The sequence below is a fragment of the Rana temporaria genome, chromosome 6, assembly GCF_905171775.1.
Source record: "Rana temporaria chromosome 6, aRanTem1.1, whole genome shotgun sequence".
NCBI classification, from domain to species: Eukaryota; Metazoa; Chordata; class Amphibia; order Anura; family Ranidae; genus Rana; species Rana temporaria.
The window spans coordinates 223,022,242-223,040,723 of NC_053494.1; the positions used below are offsets into that span (position 1 = coordinate 223,022,242).

An 18,482-nucleotide genomic window follows, 5' to 3' on the forward strand; every position below is an offset into this window, starting at 1 on the left:
CATTCTAGGTGAGTCCTCTGCCCATCATTCTAGGTGAGTCTTCTGCCCATCATTCTAGGTGAGTCCTCTGCCCATCATTCTAGGCGAGTCCTCTGCCCATCATTCTAGGTGAGTCCTCTACCCATCATTATAGGTGAGTCCTCTGCCCATCATTCTAGGTGAGTCCTCTGTCCATCATTCTAGGTGAGTCCTCTGCCCATGATTCTAGGTGAGTCCTCTGCCCATCATTCTAGGTGAGTCCTCTGCCCATCATTCTAGGTGAGTCCTCTGCCCATCATTCTAGGTGAGTCCTCTGCCCATCATTCTAGGTGAGTCCTCTGCCCATCATTCTAGGTGAGTCCTCTGCCTAGCCATGGACACCATCAGCTTGGAGAACACATCTAGATGAGGGATTGGCAGATGACACTACGATCCTCACTGTACGAGACCCAATTCCCGACACCGTGATCTAGGAAAACGTATTGCTGTACTTACTCCGCCTCTCCAGCCAAAACGCTCCGTCCTTCCCCTCCGCTGTGATGTTCTTAATAAAGATCGAATGATGGGGCTCGGACCTCAGCTTGATGTCACTTTGGGTCACAAAGGCTTTCTCTATCTCTCGGTTGGCTTTGGCTGGATATCTCCGGGCTCCACTCTCATTTTTATAGAACCAAACCACAGTCGCCGCCACCAGCTCCTCCTCCAGCGTCACAGCGTGCTTCTCCTGAACGTCTAAGAGGAGTCGCTCCGCCTGTATGACTCCTTTGAACTTGTCCTGGGGGAAACCATCGATCTCTAGACCCGACATCCCATAACTCAGCTTCTCCTTGATGGTGACATTTGGGAAATCGGGAGATGAGAGGAAATCGTGTTCTTCTTGTCCAAACAGAAGGACGAGGTTATTGTGTATGGAGACGGGGTGAGGGTGGGGAATGTTGGTCAGCCAGACCTCGGCCTCCTCAGCATCCTCATCACTCATTGCATTAATTATCAAACACGGGGTTTCTGAATCACGGGAATTAGAAGACTTGTCACTGATATCAGCTCTGGGATCTGTAAGGAAAACGGCAACAATGTAACTGACAGACTACAGTATATGATAGAGACAGAATATCAACCAAAAACCAAGAGAAATCACATGATACAAATGTTATAAATGGAGGAAAATAAGTATTTGATCCCCGACCAACAATAATTCTTCCCCCACAGACTGGCTACAGGGGGCGCTCATGTGGTACACAGATTAGTTCTGTCAATGTAAAGCCTCGTACACGCGATCGGACTTCAAACAAACTTTTCCGTGGATTGTTGTCCAAAGGGAGTTGGCCGGGAACGCCCATTAGCAGACACACGACAGGACTTTTGTAGCCAACAAACTTGAATGGAGTGACGTAATTGACATACTACGTGGTTTTTCTGCTCTTTTGGTCAACTTCTGCTACTATTGTTGGTTGATTTTAACATTTGTTCTGAGCATGCGTGTTTGTACTTCGGACAAAAGTCCGATGGATTTCTATACACACAGCAGGACTTTGCACCGTAGGACTTTTTTTGCCGAAAAGTTACAGTACCAGCCAGTAGTACGATCCTTGGACTACAGGAGGGTCAGGACGCTCTCTACATGGCAGATAGAGAAAGGAGCTGTGTGTTAGTGAGCGTCCTGACTCTCCTGTAGTCCAAGGGAGGGGGGAGCACGACACTCCACACCAGGGAGAAAGCCTTGCATTACTGTGTGGAGTTACAGACAGAAGAACAGGAAGTGAGGATTTCTCAGAAGAAATAAGGACATTAAAAAGCAAAATGGAAGGATGAGGTAAGTGAAGGAGGACTGGACTGAGGAAAAGGAAGACAATGTTTTCCTTTACAACCCCTTTAGGCCTCTTTCACACGGAGCGGACCGTTTTTGTGTCCGCTCCGTGTGTGTCCGTCGGCTCAGCGGGGAGCATCCGTAATCCCCGCTGAGCTGTCGGCGGACAGGGCGCTCCCCGCACACAGTGCAGAGACCGCCCTGTCTTTCTTCCGCTCTCCCCTATGGGGAATCGGATGAAGACGGACCGTGTGTCCGTATTCATCCGATCCGTTCCACTGGACGGAAGAAAAATAGGGTTTCTTCCGTCCGCAAAAGCGGATCCTGACGGACGCGGATGGTTGCGGACGTTAGCGGATGCTCCTTCTGCTAACGGACGCGATCCCATAGGGATGAATTACAAGTCCGTAAACGGACTTGTAATGAACGGACGAACGGTCCGCTAATGTGAAAGGAGCCTTAATGAGCCTGCTTTATTTATTTTTTACCCTTTATTGTATCAAATGTTATCTTATACAAACATGATAAAAACACATTCCCCCATACAGGTGGGATATACATTGACATATTTAATTTCTACTAACCTTTCCCTCCCACCCCCTCTTACCCCCCATCTAACCTATTCCCTTCCCGCTAGCTACCCTCTCTCCCCTTAGCCCTTCTTCTACCTCCTCTCTACATGCTGTTGATTTCGCTATATTTCTTTGTTAATTTAAACTTTTTCCACTCGTAGAAAAACCCTCTTTAGTATCTTCGTATGTCTTAAGTATTCCATATTCCGTATCTCTTCTATCTTGCCAAACCACTCCCTAATTTTTGGGCTTTCTACTCCTTTCCAATTCTTCGGTATCAGGCTTTTTGCGGCATTCATCATGTGTATTATCATTGAGTTTCTATATTCCTTTATCGGGATATCTACTCCATGAAATAGACATGTCCAAGGTTCCTCAGGTAGGTCTATATTCGTAATCTCCTTAATATAACTTAATATTTCCTTCCATTAGGTCCTTATTTTGGGGCATCCCCATCATATATGGGCCATAGTTCCCGTTTGTTTACACCCACGCCAGCACTCCGTTGTTTGTCCTATTTGATACTTCCCTAGAATATCTGGGGTTCTATACCACCGGGTTATACATTTATACTTCGTTTCCACCATCCTGTTATTTACTGATGATCCATGTACTAGTTTCTAGATTCTACTTCTTGGTTCCTTCCTCTTTTCCCCAATTCCTTCTCCCAGTTTTTTATGAATGTCGGAACCTCCAGCTCTTCTACTTCCATCAGGATTTTATATATCCCCACAAGTTTTTTCAATGGTGCAGAATCGCTCTATTGGTGTTAAGTCGTCCCCTTCTCTTAACGGATGGGGAAGCGCTGCTATGAAGTGCTTGAGTTGGAAGTGCCGCCATTCATTTATATCCATCAAATCCATTTTGGTTTTTAGCTCTTGTATAGTGTAGATTTTTCCCCCTTGTATTATATCCCGTAGTTGTGCATTTTCTTTTTTTAATCCAATTCCCTCCTATCGGATTTTTCCCCAGTGCAAAATAATTATTTTCCTTCAGTGCTATCTGTGGTGAGTTATATTTCCATTTGTTTTTCCTGTACACCTTGTCCCATGTTTTCACCGATCTGTGTCAGTGTATGTGTGTTTTCTCCCAGGGTTGTGGTGGTGTCCATATTTCCCTTCCTAATGGTGTATTTGTCATTGTGTGTTCTATATTAAAGGGGTGTTCCAGTCATTTTTTATGTTTATTAAAAGTCAGCAGCTACAAAAAGTGTAGCTGCTGGCTTTTAATTAACATACACTCAGCTGCTCAACGTTTCAGCGATGCGTCGGCCGGGGGGTCCGCTCCTCTCCCCCCCTCTCCGGCTGGCGTCTTCATTCCAAGTGTGACAGCTTTCGGCTTCACAGGTGGGCACCCACTGCACATGCGCGAGCGTCCAATTGGACAGGCGGTCGCCTGGGACCTGTCACGTGTCCCAGACGATCGCCTACAGGGAGGGGCTGCAAAAAGGCGATTAGGCTATACGCCTTAGCAGCCCCTCGGCGGAAGGAGGAAGTGGGACAGGAAGTCCCACTCCTCCTGAAGCCCCCACTCCCCCCCCAAAAAAATTACATGCCAAATGTGGCATGTAAGGGTGCGAGGAGTGGATTAAGCGGAAGTTCCACTTTTGGGTGGAACTCTGCTTTAACCCATCTTTTCTCATTTCTAAGTTTCGTCCATTCCACCGCCCGTGTGTCAGGTCACCTGTGGCCAGATGACAAGTGCACCCCGTTGGAGTCAGGGGTGCACCACAAGGTAGTGAACCCAATAGCTGACTGCTGCGGATGGACCACAGAGGATATGGAGGAGAGGTTCACTGGGGCACAAACAGGGACCCTACAGGAAGCTTGAGCCCAAGATTCCCCAGGGCGCGGAATCTAAGATCCAGCTGCTATTCACTAGAGTCTCTAGTGGTGAGGATGGCCTTCGCTGCAACTGGATCCAGGTCACGGCCCCCGGAGTCCCCTAGGTCACGCTCCGTAGGGAGAGAAAGGTAAGCTGCCAGACATACTACATATCCATGACAACATGTTAGCAAGACTGCCTCATAGTATTTTTGGAAATCCGGCACATTTAATCCCCCTTGGCTTTTTGCTTTCTTCAGTGTTGCCAGTACTATTCTAGGTTTCCTATTGTACCATATTAATTTTGTAATTAGTGTTTTTAATACTGTGAAATACACTGGGGGTATATATATAGGGAGCATCTAATACTTGTACATGATCTTCGGGAGCATTTTTAGGGCATTAATCCGGCCCATTCATGATAAAGGGCGTGCTGCTATTCTCTTTATTTCTATTTTAACTTCCTCTAATAGTGGGATGTAATTTGCTTGATAGGTTTTCTTCAGTGAGGCCGTTAATTTAATCCCCAGGTATTTTATTTCCGTCCTCCTCCATGGAAATGAGAACTCTTGTTGTAAACACTGTTCCTTATTTACTTTCATATTTATATTTAATATCTTGGATTTACTCGGATTAATCTTAAAATTGGAAAGGTCTCCATATTTATTTAATGCTCTCAAAAGGTTAGACATTGTAATTCGGGGATTGGATGTATAAAATAATATATCATCTGCGAATGCAGCTAATTTATGTTCCTCTTCTCCAACTTTAAAGCCTCCTATATCCGCATCTCCCCGCTCCATCGCCAGAAATGGTTCTAGCGCCAACACGAACAAGAACGGAGACGGGGGGCACCCCTGTCTCATCCCATTGTCTGACTTCTCAGGTATAGTGAATTAGCATGTCAATTATGTTTAGTAAAGGAATGTGTTTTGTGTAACAGATGGGGATCACTTATTGCAGAGCCAGACCATCTGGATAATGATTAGTAATTAGCCCATCTGAATGTGTATTGAAGCCCCATTGTGTGATGTTGGGGGTGGAGAGTTTCATTGTTCCTGTAACATGCTTTTTGGTTGTGAACTGTATAAAAACCTGAGTTTTACCATTAAAGATCCATTCATTTTGGAACCAGAAACAGAGCAGTATGTCTCGTCTTGCTGGGGAATAGAATGGGTCCTGTCTGCTGGATTGTGGAGTGTCGGATAAGCTGTCGTGGTTGATGGAATGGAAATCGTAAATGACCGTTATAGAGCTAGTATTGGAATAAGCGTAATTTGTACATTTGGCAAAGGAGCTTACACTCACAGTTTCACACTGCCAATCCAACACTATGCATTATTGCGTTGGCCCTTTAGGGCACACCTCCCAGACCGTGGAGACCAAGAGTAGATCCAGGGGCAGGGTGCATGGGACCACTGAACACTCCCCACTCCCACAGGTCCTCCTTAAGCTGGCCGTGCACGGCAGAAATTTCAACTGTTTACAGGGCAGTAAAAATCACATTTGTAAAAGTGGGGTTGTAATGGCCCCACTTTTACATATGCTGATTGGTGCGTGAGCACTTTTTAGTAGTGGCTGCTGCTTTTATTATTGCCCACAATTTTATTTATTTGTTGATTATTAGCGTTATTGCCCTTGGTTAGTTGTGGTTTTGCGCATTGGTTCCCCCTCTTTTATTAAAAAATCACATTAATCTTCTAATCAGCTCTCACCTCTCCCCTCCACTGTGGTGCCGGTATTCATGGAGGCGCGACTGAAGTTCAACCGATCTTGAAAAACCTTCAAATTAAAGTCACAAAATAAAAATAAGCTGTTTTCTTTATTTGTGTAAAAGGTGAATGTTTGACAAAAGATACAAATGAATGCAGTTTTCTAATCATTAAAGTGTATGTTCCCCCTCATTCCAAAATAAAATGATATACTGTATACCCCATAGATTGTGGACTCTGGGCCATATTCTCGTAGAATTACGCCGGCGTATCAGTAGATACTCCGACGTAACTCCGAATCTAAGGCCGTCCTATGTTTAAGTGTATTCTCAAACTGAGATACACTTAAACATGCCTAAGATACGACGGCCAGCGCCGTCGTATCTTAGGGTGCAATATCTACGTTGACCGCTAGGTGGCGTTTCCTTTGCGGTCAGCGTAGAATATGCAAATGACTAGTCACGCGGATTCTCGAACGTACGCTTGCCCGTCGTAGTGATTTTACGTCGTTTCCGTAAGCGATACGCGGCGTAAAGATAAACATGCCCCCTAGGTGGCGTACTCAATGTTAAGTATGGCCGTCGTTCCCGCGTCAAAATTTGAAAATTTAACGTCGTTTGCGTAAGTCGTCCGTGAATGGCGCTGGACGCCATTTACGTTACCGTCAAAACAAATGACGTCCGTGAGACGTCATTTAGCGCAATGCAAGTCGGGTAATTTACCCGACGGAGCATGCGCATTACGATCGGCGCGGGAGCGCGCCTAATTTAAATGATCCACGCCCCCTACCACGATCATTTGAATTAGGAGTGCTTGCGCGGGTGGACTTTACGCGACGCCGCCGCAAGTTTACAGGTAAGTGGTTTGGGAATCAGGCACTTGCTTGTTAAACTTGCGGCGGAGTAACGTAAAGGACATACGTTACGCTGCCGGATATGTACAAGAATATGGCCCTCTATAACTTTTCTACAGACTAAATAATATTCATTTTGGCTGAAAGTTATGAAGAAAGATTATTTAGAAATGTGTTTTCAGGTTATCAGTGTAAACCAGGGGTGCCCAACCTTTAGAAGAGCGAGGGCCACTTAAGCGACTTGGTAAGCGGTCGCGGGCCACAATGAGCGGAGCGGGCGGGTGGCAGGTCCGTGTCTGCTCTGTATATGCACGGACACAGCCCACTCTACTCTTTTATTTTCTCTGCGGATTGGATTGGAGGTAGGCGGGTGTAAATGGACACAAGTCGGTTTTCATCTGCCACTCCTTAGAGGTGAATGGAGGGTCCAATTGGGTCAGACTGACCGTGTGAAAGGGGCCCGAGGCTGCTTTCACATGGATGCGCTGCGGTTTACCCGCACCGCAGGGGCAACGCAGTGTACGTTCGGCTTTCCTGCACTTTGCAATAGACTTCTATTATATTCTGCAGGTTTGGTGCACTTTCAGAAAGCTCACCAAACTCGCAGGCAGGGCTTTTTTTTAGCGGGAACGTGGGGGAACGCAGTTCCGGTGTTCTGGCGAGCTGGTTCCTACCATCGATATGGTTCCCTCCAGAGTGCACAGGCGCAATCCGAGCCGACGGAAAACTCCGAGCGGGAACAGCTGTTCATCACACGCCGCTCTACACAGCAAGGGCCAGCAATGGGCGGAATGTGGTATTGACCAGTGTTTCTTTGATCGGTTATCCACGCCGCTCTTTACAGCAAGGGGCGGATGTGATACTGAGCAGTCCTTTTTTTTTTTTAGAGCGGCGTGGATAACCAATCAAAAATGCACTGCTCAATATCACATCCGCCCCTTGCTGTAAAGAGCGGCATGTATAAGCAGGCATCAGGCAGCGGGAGCGAGCCCGTCAAGCTGACAATCAGCTGTTGAGGCTCGGAGATTTCTGTGGCCTCATACTGCGCCTGCACAGTCGAGGCAGGAACCATATCGATGGAGGAACCAGCCCGACAGGACACCGGCACCTTCTGGACTGATTGTATGTAATGGCAAGGGGTGCTGGGGTGTGCTGCAGGGTGTTGATGCTCACTAGCTGGGGATCTATTTTTGCAGGGGGGGTCTATTGTTGCTGGTGGGGGACCTATTGTTGCTGGGGGGGTCTTATGTTGTTGCTGGGGGTCAGTCGTTTCTGAAAGAGATCTACTGTTGGGGGAGGGGTCTATTGTTGATGGCAGCCAGAGAGTCTATTAATGCTGGCTGTGCGGAGATCTGTTGATGCTGTCGGGAGTCTATTGTTGCTGGGGGGGGGGGAGGTTTTTGTTGTGGGTGGTCCATTGTTGTTTGGGGGATCTATTGTTGCTGGCGGCAGGGGTTCTATTTTACTGTTTTTCTTGATATCATTACCAAATTCCATACAAATTACTTAGCACCACAAAATGATACTTGGTTCGATATTGTCTAAAAGGGGCGGTACTGGGAGGTGGTTAGGGGCGGAGAAAAGGGGTGACGTGGAAAAGGGGAGTTCCTGCACCTATTGTCTGAGAAAAAAAAGCCCTGCTCGCAGATAGCGAGATAACAGAAGTCTATGGCTCAGTGCAGGTAACCCAGGGTCAGTTTAAAGCCGCCCAGTAACCCCTGCAGAGGGGGATATATGCCCGTAGAGTATATACACTTTGATTTTAGTAATAAAACTAACCTTTAATAACAGTATTCCGTCCCAGAGCGGGAGGTCGCCGGCTACATCAGAGGGATCCGCGGGCCACATCAGAGGGATCCGCGGGCCACATCAAAGGGATCCGCGGGCCACATCAGAGGGATCAGCGGGCCACATCAGAAGGATCCGCGGGCCACATCAGAGGGATCCGCGGGCCACATCAAAGGGATCCGCGGGCCACATCAGAGGGATCAGCGGGCCACATCAGAGGGATCCGCGGGCCACATCAAAGGGATCCGTGGGCCACATCAGAGGGATCCGTGGGCCACATCAGAGGGATCAGCGGGCCACATCAGAGGGATCCACGGGCCACATCAGAGGGATCCACGGGCCACATCAGAGGGATCAGCGAGCCACATCAGAGGGCTCCGCGGGCCACATCAGAGGGATCCGCGGGCCACATCAGAGGGATCCGCGGGCCACATCAGAGGGATCAGCGGGCCACATCAGAGGGATCCGCGGGCCACATCAGAGGGATCCGCGGGCCACATCAAAGGGATCCGTGGGCCACATCAAAGGGATCCGTGGGCCACATCAGAGGGATCCGCGGGCCACATCAGAGGGATCAGCGGGCCACATCAGAGGGATCCACGGGCCACATCAGAGGGATCAGCGAGCCACATCAGAGGGCTCCGCGGGCCACATCAGAGGGATCCGCGGGCCACATCAGAGGGATCCGCGGGCCACATCAGAGGGATCCGTGGGCCACATCAGAGGGATCAGCGGGCCACATCAGAGGGATCCGTGGGCCACATCAGAGGGATCAGCGGGCCACATCAGAGGGATCCGCGGGCCACATCAGAGGGATCCGCGGGCCACATCAAAGGGATCCGTGGGCCACATCAGAGGGATCCGTGGGCCACATCAGAGGGATCAGCGGGCCACATCAGAGGGATCAGCGGGCCACATCAGAGGGATCCACGGGCCACATCAGAGGGATCAGCGAGCCACATCAGAGGGCTCCGCGGGCCACATCAGAGGGATCAGCGAGCCACATCAGAGGGCTCCGCGGGCCACATCAGAGGGATCCGCGGGCCACATCAGAGGGATCCGCGGGCCACATCAGAGGGATCCGTGGGCCACATCAGAGGGATCCGTGGGCCACATCAGAGGGATCAGCGGGCCACATCAGAGGGATCCGTGGGCCACATCAGAGGGATCAGCGGGCCACATCAGAGGGATCCGCGGGCCACATCAGAGGGATCAGCGGGCCACATCAGAGGGATCCGCGGGCCACATCAAAGGGATCCGTGGGCCACATCAGAGGGATCCGCGGGCCACATCAAAGGGCTCCGCGGGCCACATCAAAGGGCTCCGCGGGCCACATGTGGCCCCCGGCCACTGGTTGGGCACCCCTGGTGTAGACCTAATTATTAATTATGACCCTTAAATTATTTCTCTCATTGTTGCTATATAATAGGAATTTTGCTTTGGACCATCTCAAGGACTTTTCTGTGTCAGTAGACAGCAATGTGTCAAGGGCTCTTCTTTTATCTTGGATTTAAAGCGGGGTTCCAACCACAATTAGCATTTTTTAAATGTATGTCCTTTCATCCTACGTTTTAATAATATAAATCTGGTCACTTACTATTTTATAATCCGCCGCCGATCCGCATAGATATTCAAAAAAGATCGTTTATAAAACTATGTCTACACCGTTGTCATTTTGCTTGTGGGCATTGTGAAGCCTACAGGCACTTAGGGCCAGATTCACGTAGAATCGCGGCGGCGTAACGTATCCTAGATACGTTACACCGCCGCAATTTTTCATCGCAAGTGCCTGATTCACCAAGCACTTGCGATGAAAACCTACGCCGGCGGGCTCCTACCGGACCTACCGCGCATGCTCCGTTTCCGAACTCCCGCCGTGCTTTGCGCGCGTTGACGTCATTTTTTTGAACGGCGACGCGCGTAGCGTACTTCCGTATTCCCGGACGGCTTACACAAACGACGTTGATTTTTAAATTTCGACGCGGGAACGACGGCCATACTTTAGACAGCAATACGATTGCTGACTAAAGTTAGGGCACCAAAAAAAAAGTGTAACTTTGCAACGGGAAACTAGACTAGCGGCGACGTAGCGAACGCGAAAAACCGTTGTGGATCCGCCGTAACTCCTAATTTGCATACCCGACGCTGGTTTACGACGCAAACTCCCCCCAGCGGCGGCCGCGGTATTGCATCCTAAGATCCGACAGTGTAAAACTATTACACCTGTCGGATCTTCTGGATATCTATGCGGAACTGATTCTATGAATCCGCCGCATAGATAGAAACAGAGATACGACGGCGTATCTCCACTGTGAATCTGGCCCTAACTTACTGGAAGTCTTGGATGGGGAGTGATAATTGGACAGCGCACTGCATCCTGGGAAATTATGACACACATTTCCCAGGAGCATTAGAGGGAGATGATGTCAGAATCCTAGGTGGTTTCAAAGGCAGATTTCATGGAACCGCATAGCAACAGGCATTTCCAGATGAGTAAAAAAAAAAAAAAAAAATTTTTTTTTCTTTTTTAGTCGTAAGCTACAGTTTAAAGCAAAATTGTTTTTTTGATGGAACCTCCACTTTAATTATATAAATATGGAGATGGGGATTGGAAATGTTTGTGATATAAATTGTCTAATTCTTTAGTTGGGATATTAATATCAATTAGACATGCGCACTGACAAAAAAAGTTGTTTGTTTTTGTTTCATTTTATTTTTTTCGGAAATTCCGAAATTCCGAAATCCGAAAATCCCGGGATCGTGTCACGGATGCCTTTGAAAAACAAGGGCCCAGATTCACAAAGCACTTGCACCGGCGTATCTCGAGATACGCCGCGTAAGTGCAAATATGCACCGTCGTATCTCTGCGCCGTGCCCACAGAACTAAGATACACCTAAAAATAGGCTTCCTCCGGCCGACATAACTTGCCTACGCTGGCGTAGCGTGGGCGCATATTTACGCTGGACGCATGTGGCACTCCCATTGATTTTCTATTCAAATATGCAAATGAGGGAGATACGGCGATTCACGATCGTACAATCGTCCGACGCAGGCTACGCGATGTGCGTGTAAGTCGTACGTCCGGCGTAAAGTTAAGCCCCATAAAGGTGGTGCAACCCAGCAGCATCCATGCAAAGGGCTGCACCAGGGAACACAAGCCGGCGTATTTTACATTGGACGTGAATATGACTAGGCGTAGATTACGTTAACGCCGTAGGCAGTGATCCGGCGTATCTTAGGTAGTTGTTTCGACGTGGTTCTGAGCATGCGCAGAAGGATGCGTCCACATCCACGCGCATGCGCAATTGGTGATACGTATCTGTCTGGCGCTCGGCCCATCGTTTGCATGGGGTCACGCCTCATTAGCATGGCTCCCGCCCACTTCCACTTACGCCGACTTGCGCCTTGGAAACCCAGCGCAGGTTTGGGAGGAAGTGCTTTGTGAATTCCATGCTTGCCTCTTTGCGCTGCGTCGGCGTAGCGTACAGGAGATGCGCTACGGCAGCATAAATGTGCGCCATTGTCTGTGAATCCGGGCCAAGGCCTCTCCCTGTTCTGCCTAGTGACAGGACACTGATCGTTTGTGCCCTGTCATCGAGAGCAGCGATCAGTGTTGTGTCACAGTAAGCCACACCCCCACACAGTTACAATCACTCCCTAGGACACACTTAACCCCTTCCCCATCCCCTAGTGGTTAACCCCTTCACTGCCAGTCACATTTATACAGTAATCAGTGCATATTTATAGCTCTGATCGCTGTATAAATGACAATGGTCCCAAAATAACATCAAAAGTGTCCATAATGTCGAGGTCACGAAAAAAATCACTGATCGCCGCCATTACTAGTAAAAAAAACTATAAAAATGCCATGAATTTAATCCCCTATTTTGTAGACGCTATAACTTTTACGCAAACCAATCAATAAACGCTAATTGCGATTTTTTTTTTTTACCTAAAATAGGTAGAAGAATACGTATCGGACTAAACTGAGGAAAAAAATGTTTTTTTTTTTTTTAAATTGTGGATATTTATTTATTTTCTAAATTGTCGCTCTATTTTTGTTTATAGCGCAAAAATAAAAACCGCAGAGGTGATCAAATACCACCAAAAGAAATCTCTATTTGTGGGAAAAAAGGACGCCAGTTTTGTTTGGGAGCCACGTCGCACGACCGCGCAATTGTCTGTTAAAGCGACGCAGTGCCGAATCGCAAAAAGTGGCCCCGGTCATTGGGCAGCCAAATCCTCCGGGGCTGAAGTGGTTAAAACACCAGAAAAGTTGCATGTACTACTTCAGGCAGCACACCACAATGCACATTAGTGAGCTGTCATGCGTTGCACTGCTCTGCCACGCACGTCCATTGGTAAGGTGCATTTTAAGCGCCATTTAGAATCAGAAGGACCCTTGCAGTCTTTGTGGAAGCAGTAGTCTTTTTGCAGAGGTCTGACATGAGCCCCGCTGAGTCAGAGCCAGTGATATCCAATCAACAAAACCTAATAATTAACCACTTAAGGACCGGACCAATATGCTGCTACATGACCCAAGGGGTTTTTACAATTCGGCACTGCGTCGCTTTAACAGACAATTGCGCGGTCGTGCGACATGGCTCCCAAACAAAATTGACGTCCTTTTTTTCCCCACAAATAGAGCTTTCTTTTGGTGGTATTTGATCACCTCTGCGGTTTTTAGTTGTTGCGCTATAAACAAAAATAGAGCGACAATTTTGAAAAAAATGCAATATTTTTTACTTTTTGCTATAATAAATATTCCCCAAAAATATATAAAAAAACGTTTTTTTTTCTCAGTTTAGGCCGATACGTATTCTTCTACATATTTTTGGTAAAAAAAAAATCGCAATAAGCGTTTATCGATTGGTTTGCGCAAAATTTATAGCGTTTACAAAATAGGGGATAGTTTTATTGCATTTTTATAAATTTTTTTTTTTTTACTACTAATGGCGGCGATCAGCGATTTTTTTCGTGACTGCGACATTATGGCGGACACTTCGGACAATTTTGACACATTTTTGGGACCATTGTCATTTTCACAGCAAAAAATGCATTTAAATTGCACTGTTTACTGTGAAAATGACAGTTGCAGTTTGGGAGTTAACCACAGGGGGCGCTGTAACATTTAGGGATCAATGTGTGTGTGTTTACAACTGTAGGGGGGGTGTGGCTGTAGGTGTGACATCATCGATCGAGTCTCCCTATAAAAGGGATGACTCGATCGATGTGCCGCCATAGTGAAGCACGGGGAAGCCGTGTTTACATACGACTCTCCCCGTTCTTCAGCTCCGGGGAGCGATCGCGACGGATCGGCTATAAACGAATAGCCGCGCCGTCGTCCCGGATCGCTCCCCACGGGTATCCGACCGCCGCATGTAGCGGGGGGGGGGGGCTTCCCGATCGGACCCCCCACCCGCTAGAAGGCAGGGACGTACAGGTACGCCCATGTGCCTGTACGTGCCATTCTGCCGACGTATATATACATGCGGCGGTCGGGAAGGGGTTAAAGGGCTGTAGGTATGACACAGCAAGGGATGCATGAGACCTTTGCAGAGAGACCACTGCTTCCACACAGAAAACAAGAGTCCCAGCTGCTTTCTAAAGGAAATAAACTGAAGACTTTGCACACCTTGGTTTGGAAGCACCTGCAATGTATTTAGCAGATTTAAACTTAAAGTGGCTGTAAAGGATTATTTTTATTTTTTTAAATAACAAACATGTGATACTTACCTCCACTGTGCAGTTCGTTTTGCACAGAGTGGCCCCGATCCTCCTCTTCTGGGGTCCAACAGCGGCTGTCTCGGCTCCTCCCGCAAGAGCTAACCCCCCTCTGGGAAACACTCTCCCAAGGGGGTTAGGTTGTGGGCCATAGCCGCCGACTGTATCACTTGGCCCCGCCCCCCGGCGCGCCGTGTCATTGATTTGATTGACAGCAGCGGGAGCCAATGGATGCGCTGCTATCAATCATCCAATGAAGAGCCCACAAGAGCTGGGGGGGAAATGACGCGGGATCGCGCCCAAGGAGATTCGGGGCTCAGGTAAGGAAACCGGGGGCTCGGGGGGGCCAGAGAGTGCAAGGTGTTTTTTCACCTTAATGCATAGGATGAAAACCTCAGAGCCAATCATCGCACTCCAGAAAAGAATTGCAGATGAAAAAATGTTCTGAGTTAAATAAAATTGAGACAACACGGAAATGTTTCTTCTACGTAGTAGTATGTATGCCGGAATTCCTTATCTACGGAGATGAATGGAAAGAGACATACGATGGACTTACCTTCTGGTCCTGTATCAGCCGCCCATGTTTCAGGTGAAGGGTTAAACTATCAATGGTGATTGGCTGTGACTTCTCTGTAGAGGGTCTGTGTGCTGAGGGTTGCATAAGAGCTTGCTTATAGCTGGACGTTGTTGGTGAGGGTTGTAAGTTGGCGGTCATGCTGCGGGTCGTTGGCCGTTGTTGGTCAGGTGGACCTGATGTGGCTCCACTGAGGTCCTCACTTGGACCAAAAGAGCTTTCACAGGCCGACTTCATGGCTTGGATAGCCGGGTCATTGTTGTTCACCAGTCGGATTTCCTTTACATGGGTCTCTTTCACAGTGAAGCAGAATGAGTGAATCATATTCACGATAATATCTGCACAGCGTTGGACAGGAAACCCGAAGATCCCGGAGCTCACGGCTGGGATGGCCACAGATTTGATGTCCTTGTGCTGATTCACATATCTCAGCACATTCTTGATGCTTTCGCTAAGCTCATCATCACATCTCTTGGCAGCTTCTTTGAACCACACCGGACCCACAACATGAAGGAGACACTTACAGGGGAGATTTCCGGGACGTGTGACTGCGTACTCTCCGGTTTTTATCCTTCCATTCGCCTTAATGTAATCTTTGCTGTCCTTTTCAATGATTGGTCCTCCGGCTTCCACCAAAGCACGGGCCAACCCCCCGGCATGATCCAGGTCTTCATTAGCGCTATTCACCACAACATCGGCGTCCAGCTTGGTGAGGTCGCCCCTCCATACACTGACCACCGGGCCCAACGAGGTTCTCTTCTCATAAACCTTTTCAGCCTTGACTGATGCCGGGTGAGATCTGTTGGGTTCAGGACCGCTCAACTCCACCACACAACGGAATTTCCTGAGGAAGAGGTCAGTGATCTCCTCCTTACACCCGAGAAGATGGAAGTAAGTGGATTCTGGAAGATTGATCCTCCGGGAACAATCCATCATTCTGAAAGAAAAAACACAGAGAGTCATTAGAGTCTCCCACCTCTGGGGGCCGAGAACCCCCGAGAACCCAGAGAACCCCCGAGAACCCTGAGAACCCCCGAGAACGGTCCGGAGAGTTTTATATATAACACGGAGTGATGGTGGAAGAGTTTGCATTTGATGACCTTACAATACTGAAGGGTGAAACACATAAAGAATCGGTGATCCCCACTCCTCCTTCTTTCCCCTCTTACCTCTTCTCTTGTCTGAGCCCTTTAGGGTCGGGGATCTGGATTTTGGTGCCGACTATTTGGGTCGGTCCTGACCTCCAGGTTGCCGTCCCAAGAAGTCAGAATTGGGCAATACAGGGCTTCTACGAATAGGCCCCTCAGGTGGTTCGGATAGATTCCGAGAGTGTTAGTAAGATAATTTGAGCCGAGACACATGATCAAAGAGAGAAGCCACTAGACGCTCGGACCTTACATACTGGTCGTAATGTTATAGAGCTCCATATAGTTCTAACCTAACCTCTACACCAGGGGGGTCAAACTCAATTTCATGGTGGGCCGCATCAGCATTATGATTGCCCTCAAAAGGGCCGCTTGTATCTGTAAGATTAGATGTTCAGAGCATCCCCTCCCCCTACATTAGATGTCAAGAGCCCCCCACCATCAGAAGTTGAGTCCCCTCCACTCTCCCTTACATCACAGTGCACCCCCCCTTTCCTTATGCTGCTGCTGGGAAGAAGCTGGATGCATTGCTTGAAAGCAGAAAGTAAGGGTCCTTTCACACTAGCGGACCATTCGTCCGCTCATTACAAGTCCGTTAACGGACTTGTAATGAATCCCTATGGGAACGCGTCCGTTAGCGGATGGAGCATCCGCTAGCGTCCGCGTCAGTCGGGATCCGCTTTTCCGAACGGAAGAAACCCTATTTTTCTTCCGTTCGGCGGAGCGGAACTGATGCAGACGGACACATGGTCCGTCTGCATCAGGTTCCCCATAGGGGACAGCGGAGCAGAGACAGGGCGGTCCCTGCACTGTGTGCGGGGACCGCCCTATCCGCCGACAGCTGAGCGGGGACCCCCGCTGAGCTGACGGAGACACACGGAGCGGACCCATAAACGGTCCGCTCCGTGTGAAAGAGCCCTAAGGGCTCTTTCACACGTCAGCTCAGTTTTTTAGATCAGTTTTTTTTTCATCAGTTGATCTGTTTTTCCATCAGTTTTTCGTCCGTTTTTCGTCCGTTTTTCGTCCGTTTTTCGTCCGTTTTTTCATCAGTTTTTCCATCCGTTTTTCCATCCTTTTTTTTTTTTTTTTTTTTGGGGCTTTTTACATATTTTGATGAAAAACGGATGTTAGCGGATCGGATGGTAAACGGATCATTCGCTAACGTCCGTTTTTCGTCCGTTCCGTAGGGAAGCATTGCCGTCCAAAAAACGGACGAACGGAACGGACGTGTGAAAGAGCCCTTAGGGTCTGGAGGAAGACCAGGGGAGGGCTGGAGCTGCAGGAGAGGTGCGAGGGCCACATGAAGCACTACCCCCAAAGGAACTGCTGGTTTGATTTGGGTGGCACGTTACCTCTGTCTTCTCGCCGTCTAGGGTACTGGATGAGAGTTGTAATAAAGTCAATGTCCACACAACTGGCGTCTTTTCTGCGCTTTTATTACCCAACAGGGTAAAAACTTAGCATGGGATGGATCGACTGATCCCCCGCTGAGCAGGAAGATGAGTGTCTGTCTCCGCTCACTGTGCAGAGACGGACCTGTCAGAGCCTCTATGGGGAGATCAGATAAAATGGACCGCCTGTCCGTATTCATCCGAGGAGGACAAGGAAGAAGACCTGCCGCGGTATGGGAAGAGGCAGATTAGGAACCTCCGCATAGCAACCGCCCTTTCTGGTGAGTAAAACCTTTTTTTTTTTTCCATTTTTTTTTTTCATGTTTTTTGCAGGATGTTGGTGTTTTTTTTTTTTGTTTTTTTTGGGGTGGAACTCCACTTTCATTATAATAATAATAATAATAATAATAATAATAATAATAATAATAATAATAGAAGTTCCTCTCTGGGATGTTTATATAAAAATATTATAAAACTTTAGAAACAAAAACATCCCCACATTTCCTGTATTATATACAAAGTAATAGAATGTATCGGAGAGACACCCAGAGATCCCGGGGGAGGGGGAGGGGCTCAGGGGGGTCTGTACTCTGAGGGGGGGGGGGGGGTCAGGGAGATTTTAGGGTGGGGGAGGGGGTAAAGGGTCACTCACCGTGCTCAGGCCGGGTGTGCAGGAAGTTCAGGTGATTTAAAGGAGGAATTTACTTTCTGTTTCTGTTCTCCTCCTCCAACCCGACCCCGCCCTTTACTGGAAATAGAAAGTAAAGTCACGCGATAGAGAGGAGGGCAGCCTGGCACAGAGGATAGAGAGGAGGACAGCCTGGCACAGAGAGGATAGAGAGGAGGGCAGCCTGGCACAGAGAGGAGGACAGCCTGGCACAGAGAGGATAGAGAGGAGGGCAGCCTGGCACAGAGAGGACAGAGAGGAGGACAGCCTGGCACAGAGAGGATAGAGAGGAGGGCAGCCTGGCACAGAGAGGATAGAGAGGAGGGCAGCCTGGCACAGAGAGGAGAGAGAGGAGGACAGCCTGGCACAGAGAGGACAGAGAGGAGGACAGCCTGGCACAGAGAGGATAGAGAGGAGGACAGCCTGGCACAGAGGGGATAGAGAGG

At 48.5% G+C, this 18,482-nt stretch overlaps 1 protein-coding gene across 1 annotated transcript in view; it reads right to left on the bottom strand.

Annotated features, from left to right (window-relative positions):
* LOC120944313 (protein mono-ADP-ribosyltransferase PARP9-like) overlaps positions 1-18,072 on the bottom strand; it is a 31,717-nt gene extending 13,645 nt beyond the window's left edge. The window contains exons 1-4 of the mRNA XM_040358348.1: positions 18,022-18,072; positions 14,816-15,770; positions 5,897-5,963; positions 475-1,032 (exon numbers count right to left, since the gene is read on the bottom strand). Of these exons, the coding sequence (XP_040214282.1) occupies positions 475-1,032; positions 5,897-5,963; positions 14,816-15,769 (1,579 nt within the window). The 5' untranslated portion in view covers position 15,770; positions 18,022-18,072. The remainder of the gene's footprint in view (positions 1-474; positions 1,033-5,896; positions 5,964-14,815; positions 15,771-18,021) is intronic.
* Positions 18,073-18,482: the final 410 nt, after the last annotated feature.